Source organism: Typopeltis vanoorti, chromosome 25 (assembly GCF_054136105.1).
Source record: "Typopeltis vanoorti isolate ZY-2024b chromosome 25, IOZ_Tvanoo_1.0, whole genome shotgun sequence".
NCBI classification, from domain to species: Eukaryota; Metazoa; Arthropoda; class Arachnida; order Uropygi; family Thelyphonidae; genus Typopeltis; species Typopeltis vanoorti.
This window is the reverse complement of record NC_143573.1, coordinates 70,353,512-70,375,452: the sequence shown is the minus strand read 5'-3', so window position 1 is coordinate 70,375,452 and position 21,941 is coordinate 70,353,512. Positions and strand designations below refer to the sequence as shown.

Below are 21,941 nucleotides of genomic sequence, written 5' to 3'. Positions count from 1 at the left end.
CAATTCCTTCCTCCAGTGTGTCCTCTCCTCACTTCAATCAATGCGACCATAGTTGAAATCTTCCATAATAATTACCCTCCTTCCACTCATTTCTTCTATCTGCTTGTGCATACTGTCTCCACCATCTTTTCCATCATCTGGTCTACAGAAGCACTCAATTGTATATTTTGTTCTGCTAGCCACAATCTCACACCAAATGGCTTCAAATGTGCTCTTTTCTCTATCATGCAATTCAGCTTCTATTCTCCTTAGCTGCAGCTCATCAGCTATCATCAACAATACCCCCCCCCCATTTTATTCTCCCTGTCATTCCTGAACACACTATACCCATCACATTCAATCCCACTAGCTATATCATCTACAGTCAGCCATGTTTCACTAATGCCAATAACCTGTGGTCTGGAAGTGCCAAACAAGGCCAAAAATTCTTCCTTCTTGTTCCTAATACTCCTAGCATTAGTGTACATGGGTTGCAGACCCCCATTAGCCCCATCCCTACCTTGATGCCTTATATTAACTATCCCATTCTGATTTGTTGTCTTCATTCATTAGTGCCTTCACACACATACTTACCTGCATCTACCCTAAATGATAATGCTTAAGTTTTCCTGACTGTGCTTCAGCACTCTCGTTGAATAAAATTCTCTTTAGATTTGATTTGATTTTTTTTAATGGCACAAAGACATCAAGGGTCATACTGCACCAGGACAGGTCACAGCAGTACATATGGTAATTGGTTAGTAGGTCAATCCCAAACATCCATGCCCTTGGTGGGATTTGAACCTGCAGCCTGTTGGCTGGAGAGCAGATATGCTAACCACTCGGTCAAATAGGCTGGTGCTCTCTTTAGACATCTAGCACCAAAACCATTTGAGTGCAGTCCATCAGCATTATACAGATCCTTGCATCCCTCAAACAGAGACCACAGGTCTACAAACCCTATATCATTCCTTCTGCACAACCTGCATATTGATTTATTTGATTCATTTGTAATCAGTGCCCTCTTCCTCACCTTCTTGCTCTTTTTTTTGTTTTGTTTTGTGCACCAACTCCACATCCTCTCTCACAAATCTTCACACCTCTGAAGGCATTAGTACTAACCAAGATAATTAATTCTTTCTCCTTACTTTTTTGCTTTCTGATAGCATCACTAAATATTATTAATTTTTGCACTAGAGAAACAAGATTTTGTTGCATTTTCATTTAGTATTCCTCTGATCATAGAATCTCAACACAACTTTTTTTTTTTCCCTTACATTGTTTCTCTCATTTATTATATGATATCAATTCTTACCTCAGATCTGTTCTTTATATGTTCAACATTAATTCTCACATTAACATTTTCCAGCTTACTGTCGATACTGTCTACTCTACTAACATGTGCTTCATTCTCTCCACCTGACTGGCACTCACTCTCAAAGCTCTTACTACATGCTCACTTCCATAAATTACATGCTCCTTCCATAAATCCTATAACTTTTGCAGTGAATATATCTCACATATTATTATTATTATTATTATTATTATTATTATTACTATTATTATTATTATTATTATTATTATTATTATTTGACACCTCCAGGGAGTCCAAGGACTCATCGAGGGAGGGCACCTGCTCTATAACTCTGTCTCCACTACTCAATCCACCAACTGACTGTAACTACACCAATACCATCTACCGCCAACCACCATCACTAGTATTTCCACAGACACTCACAAACATCCATGCCCACACCTGGATTTGAACCGCAACCTTTTGGCTGGAGAGCGGATATGCTAACCACTCAGCCAACCAGGCCGGCTACTTCACTGAACAAAATCACACAAATCCGATTCACCCAGCAAGGATGTCTTTGTTGCCATTGATTTACCATCATTGACTCCACCATACCAACAATATCGAATTTAAACAAAAATACATTATTTAACACTAGATAATTCAGCCTATCATATGCCCATATAAAACAAAAAACTACAATGAATTAACTTATTATTTTACTCTAGTGTGATAGTTAGCTCTGAAGATCTTATTTATACTCTTGACTGACAGTGAAGGTGAATGTTATATAAACTATTATATATCTTATAATTGAAAACTATAATTTCTAGATTGTATATTTAATAATTAATGCTTCATATATTTCAGTGGAAGACTTAAGTATTTTATCAATATGTTCCAAAGAAATAAGAAACAGCATAGAAGATTACTGGAATGTGCCATTTGGAATGCAAAAACTTATTCCAAGATCATTTCCAAAAAATTTCCAGGAATCTTTGACATCTTCATATAAAGAGCAAAATGTTAGGCATTTCTGTAAGCTAGGTAAGAATATAATGCTTCTATTCAGAATGTTTAATGGAAGTTTCATTCATCAAGTATAAACAGGTTATTTATGATATGCTATTGGTTAAATAACATCTTTATTATTATTATTATTATTATTATTATTATTATTAATACACCTCAACCTGTTTGAATTTCATATGACTCACAGTGAGATGTTTAGTCTAGCTATTACTTTGCCTATTATGCTTATCCATAGATTTATTCACTGCTGAAATATTATTTTGGAACAAATGTTCCAAAATTCTGTCACCAAAATGCAACTTATTTTTATTCTTATTTACCATACAGTGTATGGTAAATAAGTCCAATAATCCACCTTCTCTCAGTCTTATAGTCCATTTTATAATCATGAAATCATCTTTGTTATTATTTCTTTACTATCTCCTTTTCCTAAAAAAAAAAAAAAAATCACAGCACCAACATCTCTGTATATATATCTGGAGATGATCCGATGAAGTCCTTATAGATTAAAGAAGAAAACAACTTCCGTTGTGCTGTCTGTAAGTGTCCTTCTCATTACTGCAGTTAATAATCATCTTTACTACATAGTATGTCCCTTAAGCTCGTGTGGCAAAAGAAGTAGTGGTGTGTAAAGAGGATTCCGATTTAATATAAGTTTTTTTTTAAAAATAATTAATAGTATATAAGCGTGTTCATGAGTAAGAGTTGCTATAAAGGTTGTGCGCTTGTACTGTTATTAGTGTGTCGGATATTCTGTTTAAATTTATTTACAAATTCATTGATATTAGAGCTTAGCATAGTAACCCCCAAAGGAAAGATGGCCACAGCTTTATCCATGCAGGAATTTATTATTATTATTATTATTACTAAGAGAGACCTCCAGGGAGTCAGAGACTCATTGAGTGAGGCCACACACTACACACACCAGCTATCATACTTATTCTTGAATTCATTCACACTGCTTGCACTCACAACATCTAATGGCAATCCATTCCAATCATTCACCACCCTCTGAGAGAAAAATCTAGCCCTCACCCCCTTCCTATCGGCATTCATTCTCAGCTTCCAAGGATGCCCTCTTGTCCTTTCCCCACCCTCCATAAATTGAAAATTTTCATCAATTGAAATCTTGTATGACACTTTCAGAAGTTTGTAGGTCTCAATCATATCTCCCCTCTTTCTCCGTCTGCTAGTGTCTACAGTCTACTAGAATTTGTAGACTGCAGACACTAGCAGACAGGAGAAATTCTTCATACTCAGAATACTGAGTATGAAGAATTCCACAATTCTGAGATCATTTTTAACACTATTCTTTGTACTCTCTCTAATATATCAGAATCACAACGGAAACCAGGAGACCAGATCTGCGCACAATAGTCCAAGTGAGGTCTTATCAAGGCCTTATAAAGAGGCAAAATAACATCCTTATCTTTACATGTGAACATTCATTTCAGCATTGCAATTATCTTTTGAGTTGTATTTGTAATCTTTGTCACGTGACCCCTGAACTTCAACTTCCTATCCATTAACACTTGAGAAAGGACTTGAAAGTATTGTTAAAGGTAGCGAAAGAAAAGAGTGACAGAGTTAGAATGGTTAGTCTGTTGCCACGGTATGACAGAGAGGAGTTTAGAAGGAGGGCCATAATCGCAAATGACATTATGCGCAGGTTATGCAGATGGTGTAGTGTGGAATTCGTGGACGTGTGGAATGAGTTTGAATGGCGAAAGGACTTAATACAAGATGGATGGCCTGCATTTGAATGGACTTGGTGTGCGGAGACTGGAAAGAGTGTTGCTGAATGAAGTGAAAATGGATGTGCAAAACCAGGGAAACTAGAACTACCAAGGAGGGGGGAGGAATGGATATGCAGACATCAGTGAGACAGATGAGTGTAAGAATGTATATAATGTACCCGAGCCAGCACTAAGGACAAAAAATGGGAATGGGTCATTTAGAATATCGCATCAATATAGGGGTGGGACTAAGGGATCACTGCATTTCATGTATACTAATGCCAGGAGTATTAGGAACAAGAAGGAAGAATTTTTGGCCTTGATTGGCTCTTCCTGGCCACAGGTTATTGACATTAATGAAACATGGTTGACGGAAGATGATATAGTTAGTGGGATGGAATGTGTAGGTTATAGTGTGTTTAGGAGGGACAGAGAGAATAAAATGGGGGGAGGGGTATTATTGATGATAGCTGATGAACTGCAGCCAAGGAGAATTGAAGTTGTATCGCAGGATAGTGAAAAGAGCTCATTTGAGGCTATTTGGTGTGAGATTGAGACTGGCAGAATAAAATATACAGTTGGGTGCTGCTATAGACCAGGTGATGGAATAGATGGTGGAGATAGTATGCATAGGGAAATTGATGAAATGAGTGGAAGGAGGGTAATTATTATGGGGGATTTCAACTATGGTAACATTGATTGGAAGGAGGAGAGGACACATGTGAAGAAGGAAAAGGATTTTATTCAATTATTAAGGGATAACTATCTGAGACAGCATGTAATTGAAAATACTAGGGGTGTGAGAGTGCTTGACCTGGTAATAGCATCTGAGAATTTGACTGTAATGAATATGACCATGTTGCCACCTATTGGTGAGAGTGATCATAAGGTCTTGACCTGGGAGGTGGCTAAAGGTGTGGAATTTTCGATTAAGACAGGGTATATGTGGAATTACCGTGCTGGCAAGTATGACAAGCTTAGGAGATTGCTTGGATCAGTGCCATGGCATGTACAACTGCAAGGGCTGGACGTCGATAGAGCATGGGAAGTGGTCAAGGAGCATTTACAGGAGGTTATGGCTGATTGTATACCTAGGGTCCGAATAGTAAAACAAGTAAGGGTTAAATGGATGAATAACACCATTAAGCTTGAGCTGCAAAAAAAGAAACAACTGTAGAGGGAATTTAAAGAAAGGGATGACCTGCAGGCACACAAACGGTATAAAGTGCAGGCCAGAAAGGTAACAAGTGTGGTAAAAAAGCAAAAGCGGATTATGAAAGGAAACTAGCTATGCAAGCAAAAGAGAATCCCAAACAGTTCTTTCAATATGCTGCAAGTAAGAAAAAACTGTACACAGCAAAATGATTTTAAGGAATGACGATGGTAAGGAGGTCACTGAATCAGTCGATATAGTGGAGTTACTGAGCACGCACTTTGTAAAAGCATATCATCCAGGTGGTGACATTGAAAAAATAAAGGAACCATTAGTTTATATGGGAATAGTGATGAATGAAGTGGAGGTGACTAGTCTATTACAGAACCTTAATGTGAACACATCTGTGTGATTGGATGGTATACCGGCACGGGTCTTGCGTGAAGCGGCTAAGGAATTATCAGTGCCCTTGACAATGTTGTTTAATCTGAATCTCAGGTCTGGTTTAGTCCCGAAGGTGTGGAAAGAGGGGAAAATAGTTTCACTGCATAAAGGAGGATCCAAGACTACGGTTGCAAATTACCGACCGATCAGCATATCAGGAGTCGTTGTCAAGGTCTTGGAGAAAGTAGTCAAGGGAAAAATACAGGAATGGATTGATGAAAATGAGATACTGTACAGGGGACAGCATGGATTTGTGAAGGGTAGATCATGCTTCAGTAACTTGCTCAAGTTTTATAACAAGGTGACGGCTGAACTGGATAAGGGAAATGGGTTTACAGTGATACTGCTGGACCTGACAAAGGCATTTGACAGGATACCACATGGAATATTAATCCGTAAACTACAACATATGGGAATGGATATAGGGTTGGTGAGATGGATAGGTGGTTGGTTGATGGAGAGATATCAAAGAGTAGTTTATTCAGGAGTAGAGTCCAAAAGACGGCCTGTGACTAGTGGTGTGCCACAGGGTTCTGTTCTTGGACCACTGCTGTTTAATCTGTTCATTAACGATATAGGGAAGGATCTAAGTGGAACAATTCATTTGTTCGCTGATGATGCAAAGTTGGGTAGGGCAATTGTGAATGCAGAAGATGTCAAAGTCTTGCAGGATGACTTAGATAGATTGGAGTTCTGGGCTAAGGAGAATGGATGTCAATTTAATGTGACAAAATGTAAGGTTATGCATTTTGGGGTGGAAAGATTAGCAGCAGTATACCACATTGGTGATACTGTACTCCAAGAGATTGATGAGGCCAGGGACTTGGGAGTGTTCGTGGATAGGGAGACGAAGTTTAGGGGGCACATTGCAAAAGTAGCTAGATCAGCTCATCAACTCACTTGGTTGTTGAAAAATACCTTGACGAGCAGAGACAAGCAAGTTATTGTACCTCTGTACCGGACCTTGATAAGACCTCATCTCGACTACTGTGCCCAGATTTGGTCATCTCGGTTCCTTCTTGATGGGGAGGAGGTGGAGAGGATCCAGAGGCAAGTGACTAAGATGATAACAGGTCTATGGAATGAACCATATGAGAACAGGTTGAAGATTTGTGGGTTGCAGAAACTAGTTGATAGGAGGAAAAGGGGAGATATAATTGAGACATTCAAATTGCTAAAGGGATTCTATAGGATTAATTCAGAGGATATTTTTGAGATCAGGACTGGTGGTAGGAGAACTAGGGGACACTTATGGAAGCTGGGCAAGAGCGTGGTTAGCAGGGGTGTTAGAGCTGGGTTCTTTACTTTTAGAGTGGTAAATGAGTGGAATAAGCTGCCAGAGTCTGTTGTGGGTGCTATGACGGTGAACAAGTTCAAGGCAAGGTATGATAGATACTGTGAGAATGTAATTGCATAGTTGTGTGGACATGATGTTTGGGCCTCCTTTGATGAGTCTAAGGACTCCTGGAGTCGCCCGAAATAATAATAATAATAATAATAATAATAACACTTCAAGATCCCTAGCCTAATCCCAGGAATATAATACACCATTGGATATCTAATCTAGCCGAAATGAATGACTTTACATTTACTGATATTGAACCGATACCCATTTTCCCACACACACAATTCCAGCCTATTCAAATCATTTTGCAAGTACTGCATATCAGCAGCATTCCTGATAATCCTACCTATCTTTGCATCATCAGCAAATATAGCAAATGACAGCATGTCGATTGTCAAATCCTTCCCAATATCATGAATGTACAGATTGAATAACAGTGGACCAAGCACTGATCCTTGTGGTACACCACTAGTTACCTTAAATCTTGCACACTCACATCCACCCATATACCACTTTTGTGATATCTATCATTCAGCCATCCTCTTATCCATGCTAATATTCTTTAACCTAGGCCCATTTTCCCCAATTATGCAGCAGTCTGCCATGCTATATTCTGTCAAAAATTTTAGCAAAATCCAAAAGTATCATGGTGTATCCATTCCCGTTGTCTAGTTCAATGGTAACATTGTTATAGAATATGAGCAAGTTGCTAAAACATGACCTTCCCATAGTAAACCCATTTCCCTTAGTAAACTACTTTTCTGAATGCAAGCCCTAACCAATTTTTCCAAAATCTTCACCACCACTCCTGAGATGCTAATTGGTCGATAGTTGGATACATCAGTCTTTGTACCACCCTTGTGCAATGGAATTACCATACATTCCTTCCATTAGTGCGTAATCTTCCCTATTCTGCGATTCATATTAATCATGGTCAAAGGAATGGCCAGTTCAAGTTCAGCTGAACACTCTTTTAGCACATATGCTGATATCCCATCGGTCCCTATTGCTGAATTATTACTCAATTTGTGCAACAGCTCTAATACCTCATCCTCATACACCTGCGTTTCTTCATCTAGTGAAGAGGTAACAGTGAGCTCAATATTGTGTACACCAGGTTGATAGCTTTTAACAAAATGGGCACTCATTAACTAAACAATTTCTTCTGCATCTGTAACCCTCACACCATCAGGATTTAGAAGAGTTATTCTTTCATATTCATTCTTTCTTTTACTTGCAGCATATCAATAGAATTCTTGTGGGTTGTCTTTAGCATGCAGAGCCAGTTTCTTTTCATACTCAGACTTTGCTTTCCATACAACAGTTGTGACTGTTCTAGCTGCTGCTTATAATTTTCATAATGGACATCATCCTTATGTACACAGTATTCCTTCCACATTGTCCTTTTCTTACAAATCTCTTGCCTAATAAGATTACACATCCATTTGACTCCTACTCTATTTATTCTTCAAACTCTCGGGACACATTCTGATATCGCATCATTCAAGTGTTGTTTAAATGCTTCCAATGCACTCTCGATATTCTTTCCATCCAGTAACCGATCCCATTCCACTGAACTCAGTATTCTCCTCAATTGGTCATAATTTCCTGCTTTGACTTCAGCCATTTCGTGAAATGTGAGGTGTACTCGTTTGATTACATTGATAAATTGTGGATATTTAAGGCTGATGGAAGGAGGATGTATCAAAGTGTGAGCTGAATGAGGACTTGATGAGTGCAAATATGTTTATAGCAGAAAGTGTTAGTAGCAAGAATGATGCAAGGAGAATGAGTGCTCATCTGACAGAGAAGGACAGTGTACAGTGAAAAAATGTTAAAAAAGTTTTGAAAAAGAGAACGAGCAATCTGAAAAACTTGATCAATAGTAAGAAAGATGAAAGTGATGTGAATGTGGCAGAAGGCAATGAAATTGAAAGAATGGATGAAAGCGGAAGTGTGATGCAATCATCAAAAGCTCGAAAGAATGAATGAGAGTGACAGTTTCACACAAGGTTCAAAAGTACAAAAACTCAAAAGGATGAATGAAAGTGAAACTGTGATGCAAGATTCGAAAGTTGAATTGATGAAGATGAGGCAAGAGATGAAATGGATGCGGAATGAAGTTAAGAAAATTTGGGAAATGTATGGGAGAGTGAAAATGATGAAAACAAATAATGTTGGTATAAAAGATGTAATGAAAGACCTGTGAGTGGTGTTATATAGTGATGCAATTATTAATGGTGTGCTGGACAAGAGGATGCACAAGGTATGTTTTACTAGAGGTAGAATGAGCAGTGTGATTCAGGCATTGGATAAGAGGAGTAAGTGAGCAAAAGAGTTGGTAGTTTTAATAGGTACAAGTGACTTGACTGCGAACAAAGAACATGTCAGATTGGATATCACGAGGTTGCTTAGATGTATAAAAGAGAATAGTGTGATAGGAAAGGTGATATACGTGTTGCCTAGGTATGACAGTGGTGAAATGAGGCAAAGAGCTAGGATTATGAATGATATGTTAGTGGAAATGTGTGCAGTTTGTTAATGTGTAGAATGAAGGATGAAGTGAACTTATATATAAGCTTGAAGGATGAAGTGAACTTATATATGAGCTTGAAGAATGAAGTGAACTGTATAAGAGTGATGGACTGCATTTAAGTGGTTTTGGTATGAGTCGCTTGGAGAGACTGCTGCTGGGAGGTAGAGAAGTGAGTATAGAGAATGAATCAGATCATGTGGGAAGCTATGTGGAAGAGCAGGGGAGTAAGACAGGAGAGATTGAAAAGGTAGTCATGAATGAAGAGGTGAGTGGCATGAGTACAGAGAATGAGAAAATGGGATGTGCAAGACAGACAGGGGAAAGGGGAGACTCGGGGTGGACAGGGGAACACAGCATGAGAAAGGCAGATCTTCCAAGAGGATGTGAATGCATGTGTGGACAGGAAAGGAAGGGGATGACCTGAGATAAAGAGGAAACAGTTGGATTTGAAGAGGGTCTGAAATGCATAAGGAGAAAGCAAAATTGTTTGAGTTGAGCATGGAGAAATTATGTCGAATGAGTGGTATCAGTGGAACTAGCTATAGATCCAGGAATGAGCTGCTGTGTTGGTATACAAATGCTATGCTAGAAGTGTAAGAAACAAAGCATATGAAAGGGTTACATTAATTGAGTCTGTTCACCTAAAAATTGTTGGAATAAGTGAGAGATGGCTGAATGAGGACGACATCCTGACAGGAATAGAGATGGAAGGGTATGACGTGTTTTGTGACAAGAGAGAAATAGTGCCAGTGGCTTTGAGGCAGTATGGTGTAAGATAGAGGTGAATAGAATGAAATACTTGATTGGATGTTGTTATTGATCTGGTAATGTGGATGGTAGTGACTATAAAATGTATAATCAAATTAGTCAAGCAATTAAGAATGATCATTATGGGTGATTTTAATTATGGCATTATAGACTGGAAAGATGAGATAGCAACTGTAAGCAAAGAAAATGAGTTTCTTCAGTTTTGAGACACAATTATCAGATAGTAACAGAGGGCACATGAGGATTGAGGGTCTTGGATTTGATCATCTCATCAGAGGATGTAATTATAAATGAGGTGTCCAATCACCATCCAATTGGTGACAGTGACCAGAAAAGAAATTGGTTATGCAGGCTAAAGGCAATCCAAAAGAATTTTATCATTTTGCCACAAGCAAAAGAAAGAATGAATGTGGAAGAATAACTTTACTGACTGCAAATGGTATTCTAGTGTCAGAAGCTAATGAGATTGTTCAATTAATGAGTGCCCACTTTGCCTAAGATATATCAACCAGGTGTATGTAACATGGTGCTACTGCTACATTGGACAAAGAGCTGGAGGTGCACGAAAATGAGACTGAAGAGCTGTTGCATAACCTAGATAAGAATTTGTCAATAGGAACAGATGGAATTTGAGCAGATGGAACGAGTGATTTTTATTCTGGTAATATAAATTGGGAAGACGAGATAGCTTTCTGAAAATACAGAAAACGAATTTCTCTAGTTTTTGAGGAAAAAACTACCTCAGACAGTATATATGACAGAGGGCATGGAGGATTGAGGATCTTAGATTTGATCACCTCATTAGAGGATGTCATTAGAAAAGAGGGGTCAAATTTTCTTCCAGTTGGTGAAAGTGACCACGAAGTGATTACTTGGATTGCCAGCTACAGAAAGACTTTTGTGAAGAAAGGATACCTATGGAACTACAAGGCTGAGATTTATGAAAAGCTCCGGAGAGAGCTTGTAGTTGAAATGGAAAAGGAATTAGAAAATAAGGAAAGCAGATCAGTGCTGTTGGCTGCTATTCAAGAACTGTCTAGTAGAAGCAATGTGTAAATGTATTTCAAGGATAAGAAGGTTAAATAAGATAATTTTGAAGAGGATTCTCAGCTAAATCTGGAGAATTCCCAAGATTTTGTGATATTATTATTTTTTTCCTAACTTTTATGGATTCATAAGACTCTTTGTGGAAGATCAACACTAGACAACACAAAGTCTCATACCACTCCTTGAACATATCCACCTTTTGTATTTTTATTGCATGCAAAAACTTGGAATAAAAGGAAATTTTCCAAAACTTCTTGGGAATCAAAACTCTCTCAACAATTGTTCAAGCAGAATTAATCCACATATTGGATACCAAAGTAGAAATTTCATTTGATAATGATCCAGTGACTCCCAGACAACAAACAGAACTTAAAAAAAAATAGGACTATATGAAATTAGTAACCACTGATGAAGTTTTATCGATGTATTTATTATTATTATTATTATTATTAACAAAGGCCTGCGTAGCTCAGTGGAAGTAGCACTTGCATCCTCTGTGCTAGGCCACCAGAAGATAGATTTAGAGTTCAAGTCTAGTCGCTGACAGGAGGAACTTTTTCTAAGCCTTTCTTCGATGGCCACCTATAATTATTGATAGACATGGACCAGCTATCTCTGATTGGCTACTGTGGAGATTGAACTGCTCAGTCAGTCTCCAAAAGCTAGATAGGGTTTAATGGCTTTGCATACTCCCTATAAGGGAATAAAAGGTGTTAGCTAGCTAGCTTATTTATTATTAAAATCTGACATCCATGGAGTCAGAGACTCATCGTGAGAGATACACACTATCACACTGCAACTGTGCCTTAAACTGATTGTGTCTTACATTTACAACACACTCAGGCAATGCGTTCCACTCATCAACACACTCAATGCAAAGAATCCACTCACCAACCACTCTCCATGCAAAGAATCCACTTCTCACTCCTCTGCTCACACCCTCCTTATACAGTTTTCAGTGATGGCCTCTTGATCTACCCCCCCCTTTCTCCCATTCTATGAAAAATCTCTTCCATGCCAACCTGATAATAACCACTGACTAACTTATGTCTCAATCATATCTGTAAATTTAGGGACACAAAAACACATGTGTTGAACAGATTATTTTATTAATTACTAATAAAATAAAACTTGACGTTTCGACCCCTGTATCGAGGTCATCATCAGAAGAATACAAGTGTATATGGAACCAAGCTACATGCTCATGCCCTGTATACTGGTAAACTAAATCTACATAGTTAGTTAATCCTTTTCCCTAGCCTGACCTCTAGTGATAAAAAATAAATAAAAAAATAAAATAAAAAATAAATAAAAAATTAAAATTAAAAAAAAATTAAATTAAAAAATAATAATAATAAATAAATAAATACAACTTACAATAAACAGCTAAAGTCCTCATGTATTAATACTCTTCTGGATAGTTCTGATTGTTATAATATGATTTCTTTCAGTTGCTGTTGAATGTTACAAACACTTCATCAGGTTGTCTTCTTGTAGTGGGATTTTTCTATGGCTAGTTTAGGTTGTTATACAGGTTGTAGATGGGTCCTCCACATTCTTGAAATGGTTAGGCCATCGTTTTTATTGAGATTTGGGTTGTGTTTGAGCATTTCACACGACTCTTTAAATTTTCTCTCAAACCAGGATTTGGTGCGGTGTAGGGACTTGGTATTTTTCCAATCAATTCTGTGGTATGTTTGGAGTGCGTGGTCAGAAAGGCCGGTTTTACCAAAATGGAGGTATTTAATGTGTCGTTTGTGTTCATCTTGTCTGACTGGGATAGTTCGCTCTGTTTCTCCTATGTATGGTATGTTGCATGTGCATTGCATTTTGTATACCCCTGGGTGGGCTAGGTGTGGAAGAGGATCTTTAGAAGAACTGAGTAGGTGTCTTAACTTATTTGGGGGTTTAAAGGTGGTTTTAATGTTGTATTTGCAAAGTGTTCTGTCTATTTTTTCAGAAATGCCTCTAACATAAGGAATGGCAATAGCATTCTTGAAATCTTTTTTTGTTCTTACTGGTATCTTTATGGAGGATCTTATGAATAGTTTTTTTATTGTATCCATTTTTGATAAATGTTTGGTAGATGATCTTGTATTCCTGGTTTAGAACCTGTTCATTAGAACAAATAGTTAGGGCTCCGTGTTTAAGGGTGCTTATGACACCTAGTTTTTGTGTTGGCTGGTGGTAAGAATTTTTGTGTATGTATTGGCCTGTGTGTGTAGGTTTGTGGTAAACTGAGAAGGAGAGACAGCCAGAGGGAAAACGTGTGACAAGTGTGTCTAGGAAAGGAAGAGAGTTGTTTTTTCCATTTCAATGGTGAATTGAATATGTTTGCCTTGTTTGTTTAGGTGGCTAAGGAAAGTATTTAGAGCTTCACGGCCATGGGGCCAAATGACGAAAATATCATCGATGTATCTGAGCCAAATTTTGGGCTTTAGACATACTGTTTCTAGAGCACGTTGCTCAAAGTCTTCCATATAAAAGTTAGCTATTGGGGGAGAAAGTCGTGAGCCCATGGCTGTACCTTCTTTTTGAAGGTAAAAATTGTTTTGCCACACGAAATATCCGGAGCGGAGTACGTGGCCAAAGAGAGCCATGATGTCATGTGGAAATATGTTCTGTAGGAGCAAGATCGTGTCATTGATTGGGACATTGGTGAAAAGGGAAGTTATGTCAAAGCTGACTAATAAATCTTGGTTGTTGAGTGTAATGTTTTTAATTTTATTAAAGAAATGTGTATTTTTTATCTAGGAAGGGGACTAACCTACCAATTCCTTGAGTGTGGCAGCTAATTTTTTGGCTAAGTGATAATTAGGGCTGTCAATTCCTTCAACAATTGGACGAAGCGGTGTGCCTGGTTTGTGTATTTTTGGCAGGCCATAAATTCTGGGTTTACTGAAGTTATTAATTTTTTTGTTGTTTCTTCAGGCCATGTGTGGACGGATTTGATTATTTCAGTTGTTTTCTTTTTGTTACGTTTTGTGGGGTTGTAGTTTACCATTTGGTAGGTGTTGTGGTCCGATATTAAATGGTTTATTTTTTCAATGTATGTTGTATGGTCTAAAAGGACAGTGGCATTGCCTTTATCTGCTTTCGTGATTATAATGTCTTGGTTATTTTTTAAGGATTTAAGGGCTAGATTTTCGGTTTTGTTTAAGTTGGTGCTTAGTTTTTTATTTGAATTTAGTATACACGATGTTTCCATTCGTATTTTATCAGCCAAAATGGTGGGGAGGGATCTTAAACCTCTCTCGATATGATACACGATATCAAGTTTGTTTACTGACCTCGGAGCAATGGCATAGTTCAAACCTTACTTTAGCAGCGAGAGTTCACCTTGGGTGAGATTGTGGTTTGATTGGTTGATAACCAAGCAGTGATCCGATGGTGGTTGGTTGCTCCTAACATTGTTTGTGGGCGATTGGCTGTTCCTTGTGATGTCGGTTATGATTGGCTGTTCCTTTTGTAATGGCGTCTTGATGGTCTTGTGCTTTTCTGTTGTTGTTGTAAGGCTTGAAATTTCATTACTAATTTTTCTTTGTTTTTCAGTAATGAGTGCTTGGCCGAGTCGTCAGTGATCCTGTTTAGAATCTCCCAAATTTCTGGAATAACGTAGTCAGATAACTCATATTCAAGTTGTAGAGCTTGGGTGGATGCTATATTTTTACGTGGTTCGTGGATTTGTTCTCGTAACAAGGCTTTTTCCAACCAGTCATAAATACGGAGTGCTTTGGCTGATTTAAACTTCTTCTTTAGTTTAAGCAGTTGGGTATTACGTTGCTGTCTCTACATCATTTCAAAAAGGCTAGTCAAAATTCTTACCACCACCCAACACAAAAACTAGGTGTCATAAGCACCCTTAAACACAGAGCCCTAACTATTTGTTCTAATGAACAGGCTCTAAACCAGGAATACAAGATCATCTACCAAACATTTATCAAAAATGGATACAGTAAAAAAACTATTCATAACATCCTCCATAAAGATACCAGTAAGAACAAAAAAGATTTCAAGAATGCTATTGCCATTCCTTATGTTAGAGGCATTTCTGAAAAAAATAGACAGAACACTTCGCAAATACAACATTAAAACCACCTTTAAACCCCCAAATAAGTTAAGACACCTACTCAGTTCTTCTAAAGATCCTCTTCCGCACCTAGCCTACCCAGGGGTATACAAAATACAATGCACATGCAACATACCATACATAGGGGAAACAGGGCAAACTATCCCAATCAGACAAGACGAACACAAACGACACATTAAATACCTCCATTTTGGTAAAACCGGCCTTTCTGATCACACACTCCAAACATACCACAGAATTGATTGGAAAAATACCAAGTCCCTACACCGCACCAAAACCTGGTTTGAGAGAAAATTTAAAGAGTCATGTGAAATGTCCAAACACAACCCAAATCTCAACAAAAATGATGGACTAACCATTTCAAGAATGTGGAGGACCCATATACAACCTGTATAACAACCTAAACTAGCCATAGAAAAATCCCACTACAAGAAGACAACCTGGTGAAGTGTTTGTAACATTCAACAGCAACTGAAAGAAATCATATTATAACAATCAGAACTATCCAGAAGAATATTAATACAAGAGGACTTTAGCAGTTTATTGTAGTTGTATTTATTTATTTATTATTATTTTTTTTTTAATTTAATTTTTTTAAATTAAATTAAATTAAATTTTTTTTTTTTTTTTTTTTTTTTTTTTATCACTAGAGGTCAGGCTAGGGAAAAGGATTAACTACGTAGATTTAGTTTACTAGTATTAGTTTACCGGTATATAGGGCATGAGCATGTAGCTTGGTTCCATATACACTTATATTCTTCCGATGATGACCTCGATACAGGGGTTGAAACGTCAAGTTTTATTTTATTAGTAATTAATAAAATAATCTGTTCAACAATTGTGTTGTTATGTCCCTAAATTTACAAATATGAGTGCTGATCACCGTGTAACCTTAAAAGAAAGAATTATGTCTCAATCATATCACCCCTTCTCCTATTCGTGAGGCTTGCAATTTACATACTCTCAATCTGTCCTCATACTCCACACTCCAAAGACCATTCACAATCTTTGTTCTTCTCTGGACCCTTTCTAACATATCATCGACATGAAAACCCGGCAACCAAATCTGTGCACAATATTCTTATATGAGATCTGTTCAAGGCCTTACACAATGGCATCATAACGTCTTTGTTTATTCATGTCAGGGGTCCTCCACATCCTTGCCATTATCCGATGTGATGTCTTCACAACTTGTGAAATGTGGTACCTGAATTTCAGATCCTTGTCCACCACCACCCCCAGATTGCTCATCTCCTCTACCTCCTTTAAAGTTTCCCCACCAAGTGTATACTTTGCATCCTATCGCTACTTACCAAATTTCAAAACTTCCACTTTGCAGAATTGAATTGATAGTTCCACTTACCTGCCCATTCATGCAATACAGTCAAGTCCTCCTGTAAGCCCATATCATCTGCTTGCCACCGCATTGTTCTCCTCAATTTTGCATCATCTGAAAACGGCTGCATATCACTAGCTAAACCAATCCCAATATCATTAATATTAATAATATCATGGCAATGTATATATGCATCTCTGTCCGCACTTAAGTTCCTTTAACAAATTGAACAATAATGGTCCCAAAACTGACCCCTGTGGTACACTACAGTGACCTTTCTCTTTGGAGATACTGCATCCCCATTTACAACTTTCTGATAGCTATCTGACAGCCAGTCACAATCCTACTCAAAAGTCTGTTATCCTGTCCCATCTGTTTCAATTATTTAACAACTTGTGTGGAAGTCTGTAAAAAGCTTTTGCAAAATCTAAGTATACCAATGTATATGCATCTCCCTTGTCCAAGATATTTGTCACCTTCTTATTACTTAAGTAAGTTAGTAAAACATGATCTCCCTTTATGAAATCCATGCAGAAAAGCACAGAGAATACTGCTGTTATCCACCCATTTCTATATCCTACTTCTCACCAATCTGTCTAGTACCTTTACCACTAGTCCAGATATATAGATTGGCCTATAATTTGTAGACACAGCCTTATCACCACCTTTATGCAGTGGTACAGTTTTAACTTCTTTCCACTTCCTCCGACTACTGCCAATTCTTTGTAACATTACCTCAAGACACGTGGTGATATGTCATTAAATCCTATTGCCTTATTGATATCAAGGTTATTTATTTCCTCAAATACCTCCTGCTCACTCACAATTAAGCCATCCTCTCCTATATTCCCTTCACTTAAGTTCCTTCCTGATGAGTATGAAACACTCTTATAAATTGATATCACTGAATACCTTAACAATGTCTTCTGCAGCAGTTACCAATCTACCATTTTCATTCCTTATCTTACCATAATCATTCTTCCTTCTACTTGCCTTTATTTATTTTATTATTTATTTATATTTATTTATTTATTTTTATTTTTCTCACTGTAGTGTGTACTGATGTAATTTGTGATCCTGTATACATGCTGTGTGTGTCTGTTGGGGGGGGGGGTGCTAAATACACATACATGTATGTGTATTCAAAAAAAAAAAAATTCTTGGTCACTATCCAAGCCTTCCTTCTCCAAAAGATGTGTAATGATGTAGTTGAAACAAAAATTCAGTATATATAGAGTAGATTGTCATTGAAGGGAGGAGGATAGGAAAAGAGAGAGAGGAAAATATGTCCAGCAGAGAAACAAGAAAATGAGAAATGAGGCTTTGAGTATAATCTTTCAAGACAGTGCGAGTGTGAACAGTTGCAGTATATGCTATATTAGCAATGCCTAACGCTTAACCTCAGATAAGAGTTGTAATAAATAGTTTGAATATATTTAGACTTGTATGTCTAAACATATTCAAACAATATGCCAGAACAAAGCTCATTGAAAATGGAGCTGTCCATGTATAATCAACTTGTCAAGCTAGAAATTAAAACTAACCTTGACTTTGTAATGATCAGATCATTATATAAATACTATAGTATACCATAAATCTACAAATATCGGAAATTACTTGCATTTCTCTTCCTATCACCCCTACAGTATATATAAAAAAAAGTGTCATATTTACACAATTAATTAATGCTTACAAATTACAAATACTCATCATCAACCACTACTTTACTTTAAACCATGTACTCACATGACTGACTTAATGATATTATTATTATATTACTATTATTATTATTTTCTCAGTCATCTCCATAGAGTCAAAGATTCATCATGGGAGGCCCACATTAAACATCTTGGAACTTCTTCACCAACAAAGCACTTACAACCACTTATAGCATTCCATTTCATATATTCATCAACTTCCAAGCTAAAATCTAGTCTTTATTAACCACACTCTTACATATTTTATAGTCTTATAAAACCCATTTAAAAATGTATATGCTTGTGTCCTATTCCCTCTTTTTCTGTTCTTAATTAGACTTTGAAGACCACAGACATTCTGTCTACTTTCAGAGGGAACATTTCATAGACATCTACCACAATCATGGTTGTTCCCTTCTGAATTCTCTCCACCACTTCCTCATCCCATGGAATCCAGGCAACCAGATCTGCATGCAGTCGCCCAAGTGTGTCCTTATTAAAATCTTATATGGGAAAGTAATAACCTCCTTATCCTGCTTTTCAGTACATTCTTCAACAACCATATCATCTGATGCAATTTGGGGCACATTTGCAATATCTCATCTAAATTTCAACAGAGTGTGATTATGGGCCTCCACAGTCACTCCTAATCCCTAGACTCATCTTTTTTTTTTTTTTTTTTTTCACATTTGACGTCCGTAGATGCCATATGGTCACTGCTGTACCTTCATGGTTTTTGGCAATGATGTCTTCAGCTAGAATAAGTGGTACAGTCGCAGATTCCCTTTCCACACAAAGTTTGTGGGACAATCACAAACATTCATGCCCACAGCTGGATTCGAACCCACAGCCTCTTGGCCGGGGAGCAGACATGCTAACTACTCAGCCATCCAGACTAGCCTGGACTCATCAATTTCTTGCATATATATATATATTTCTGTATATATACATATATATATTTCTATATATATACATATTTCTGTATATATATTTCTATATATTTCTATATATATACATATTTCTGTATATATATATATATATATATATATATACAGTAAAACCCTAAAGTCACGCGGTAGGTGGGTGGGACCAACAAAAAACGCGTAAGTTGAATTTGCGTAACTCGGGGTATAATTTTGCATGTAATTTATACATACAAACATACAATTGGGACCAAAGGTTTACAAAAACACCTATATTTTTTAAGAAATATAATCATAATTGTAGTTTTTCATACATAAAAAAAGAAAGTTATTTCGATGTCGATGGTTTCATAAAATCTAATAGATTCATCTGACGGCATAATGTCTTTTTCTTGTCATGCAAAATTTCTTCATAGCAAGCTAATGATTTTTTTATTCCTTGCCTTGTGGCTACAATTGATTCCTCATTAGAATCTATGTCCTCCAAAATCTGTAAATCTTTCATTTATGATTGTTCTTATTGTGGATTCCTGTAGATCGAACTTCTTTGCTAGCTCACAAATTTTCATTCCGCCTTCAAACTCCTTAATAATGTTGAGTTTTGTTTCCAAAGTCAATATTTTTCTTTTCTTCTTAGCTGTAGAAGAATCGGACTGGCTTCTTTTGGATGACATTATTATTTTTTATGTGATAGAATTTTTATCAAGAACATAACATTAAACAATCGCAAGATTTGTAGACTATAAAAATCGTGTATGAATGGAGACCGCACGAAACACATGAGTGCTCGTTCACAGCATGTGCAACACTGGCGAATGCAGCCGGCACCTGAAAGATACGACTAGCGGTGAGGCGTGAAGCGGGACGGGAATACATACATATAAGAAACCGCGTAACTCCGGATTCGCATAAGTAGGGGTATGACTGTATATATATATATATATATACATATACGCAGTCCATTCCATACATTAGCACAGTCTCTAAAAAATTAGCTAAAGTCCTTAAAAAATACAATATCAGGACGTTCTTCACCACACTTCCTAAAATCCGTTCTCTAATCAGCCATCCGAAGCCTCCTCATCACAACCTAAAATATCCAGGTGTATATAAATTATGGTGTGATTGCAATATCCCTTATTTTGGACAAACTAACAAATCTATTGAACAATGTATAGAAGAGCATAAGAGAGACATCTCATACAAAAGATCTCATGCAACTGCGTTATCCAGTCATGTTTTTTTTTCAAATAATCCTAATGATGATCAACAAAGCCATTCCGTTTGCTGGGATAGATCAGAAAATATTTTTCACTGTGATGATAAGTTTGAGAGAAAAATTGTAGAATCAAGAGAAATCCTGCTGAACCCAGTCCACTTAAACAACAATTTGAGTTATAACATCCCAGATAGCCATGCTGAAGTTATTCAATATTGGCGTTCACGTGGGCCTGCACGCACACTTGCAATAAACAATGGCACGCCTGTTGGAACAACTTGAAAAAATACAACGTTTTTTATGTATCAGTTATGTGTGGCAATTTTTACATGTAATTTCCAGTTTTTAGATACTTCAATGATTATTATTATTCTTTTCCTTTATGAATACCTGAGGAAGGCTGTTATAAGCCGAAACTAGTTGTATTATTCTCATTAAAATCTTTATATGTTATCTCGGTTTTTTAAGTCATTAAATCTATGTTTTAAAATGTATCACAACAACCGAGTAAAAGCCTATGATCACACATATATATGAGTTTTCTGTATACAAATACTAGTGTATATATATATTCTAAATCCAAATTCAATACTACATGTGGTGTTAGAAGTGTAGATGACAATAAACAGAGCATTATTAGTAAAAATAAACAAGAAATATAAGTAGTAAAAATCAATGAAATTCAATTTTTTTTATCATTAATATACTCATAATATACATAATTTGGAATTGAAGTAATTGAGTTTTAGAGTGAATATTAAGTCTGAGTAAAAATTTAGACTTGTTGAGTCCAAATCTGGGTACTCAAATCCTCCCCATCCCCCAAAAAAAAGCATACGCATATCTTCTCTCATACAAATTTATCACCTGATCATTGGTACCTGTCAAAATAATCATCCCTTTCATCCTCTCCGCATTCTTACAGTACTGCTAATCACTCCTTGCTCCATGGAAATACAATTTTGACACACTCTCCTCAAGCATTCCTTTTATCATAGAATCTTCATCCATACATGCTGGCCTGGTTGGCCGAGTGGTTAGCATATCCACTCTCCAGCCAAAAGGCTGTGGGTTTGAATCCCCTGGACAATCACAAACATCCATGCCCGTTGGGCATGGATGTTTGTGATTGTCTGTGAAAATACTAGTGGTGGTGGGCAGTAGATGACGTGGTGTAGATGATGATTGCAGTTGTGGTTCATTGTAGTTGGTGGACTGAGGATGGACAGCACCCCCCCCCCCAAGAAAAAAAAAATTAAAGTTTGTTTGTTTATAAATAATAACAATGCTTACAATATTATATAAATGCAATACAACATGTTAAAGGTTACATCTTATG

At 37.0% G+C, this 21,941-nt stretch overlaps 1 protein-coding gene across 1 annotated transcript in view; it reads left to right on the top strand.

The window, feature by feature from the left end:
* Positions 1-21,941, top strand: part of LOC150092832 (F-box only protein 47-like) — a 188,610-nt gene that overhangs the window by 53,341 nt on the left and 113,328 nt on the right. Inside the window, exon 3 of the mRNA XM_090414293.1 lies at positions 2,147-2,323. Within this exon, the coding sequence (XP_090270419.1) occupies positions 2,147-2,323 (177 nt within the window). The remainder of the gene's footprint in view (positions 1-2,146; positions 2,324-21,941) is intronic.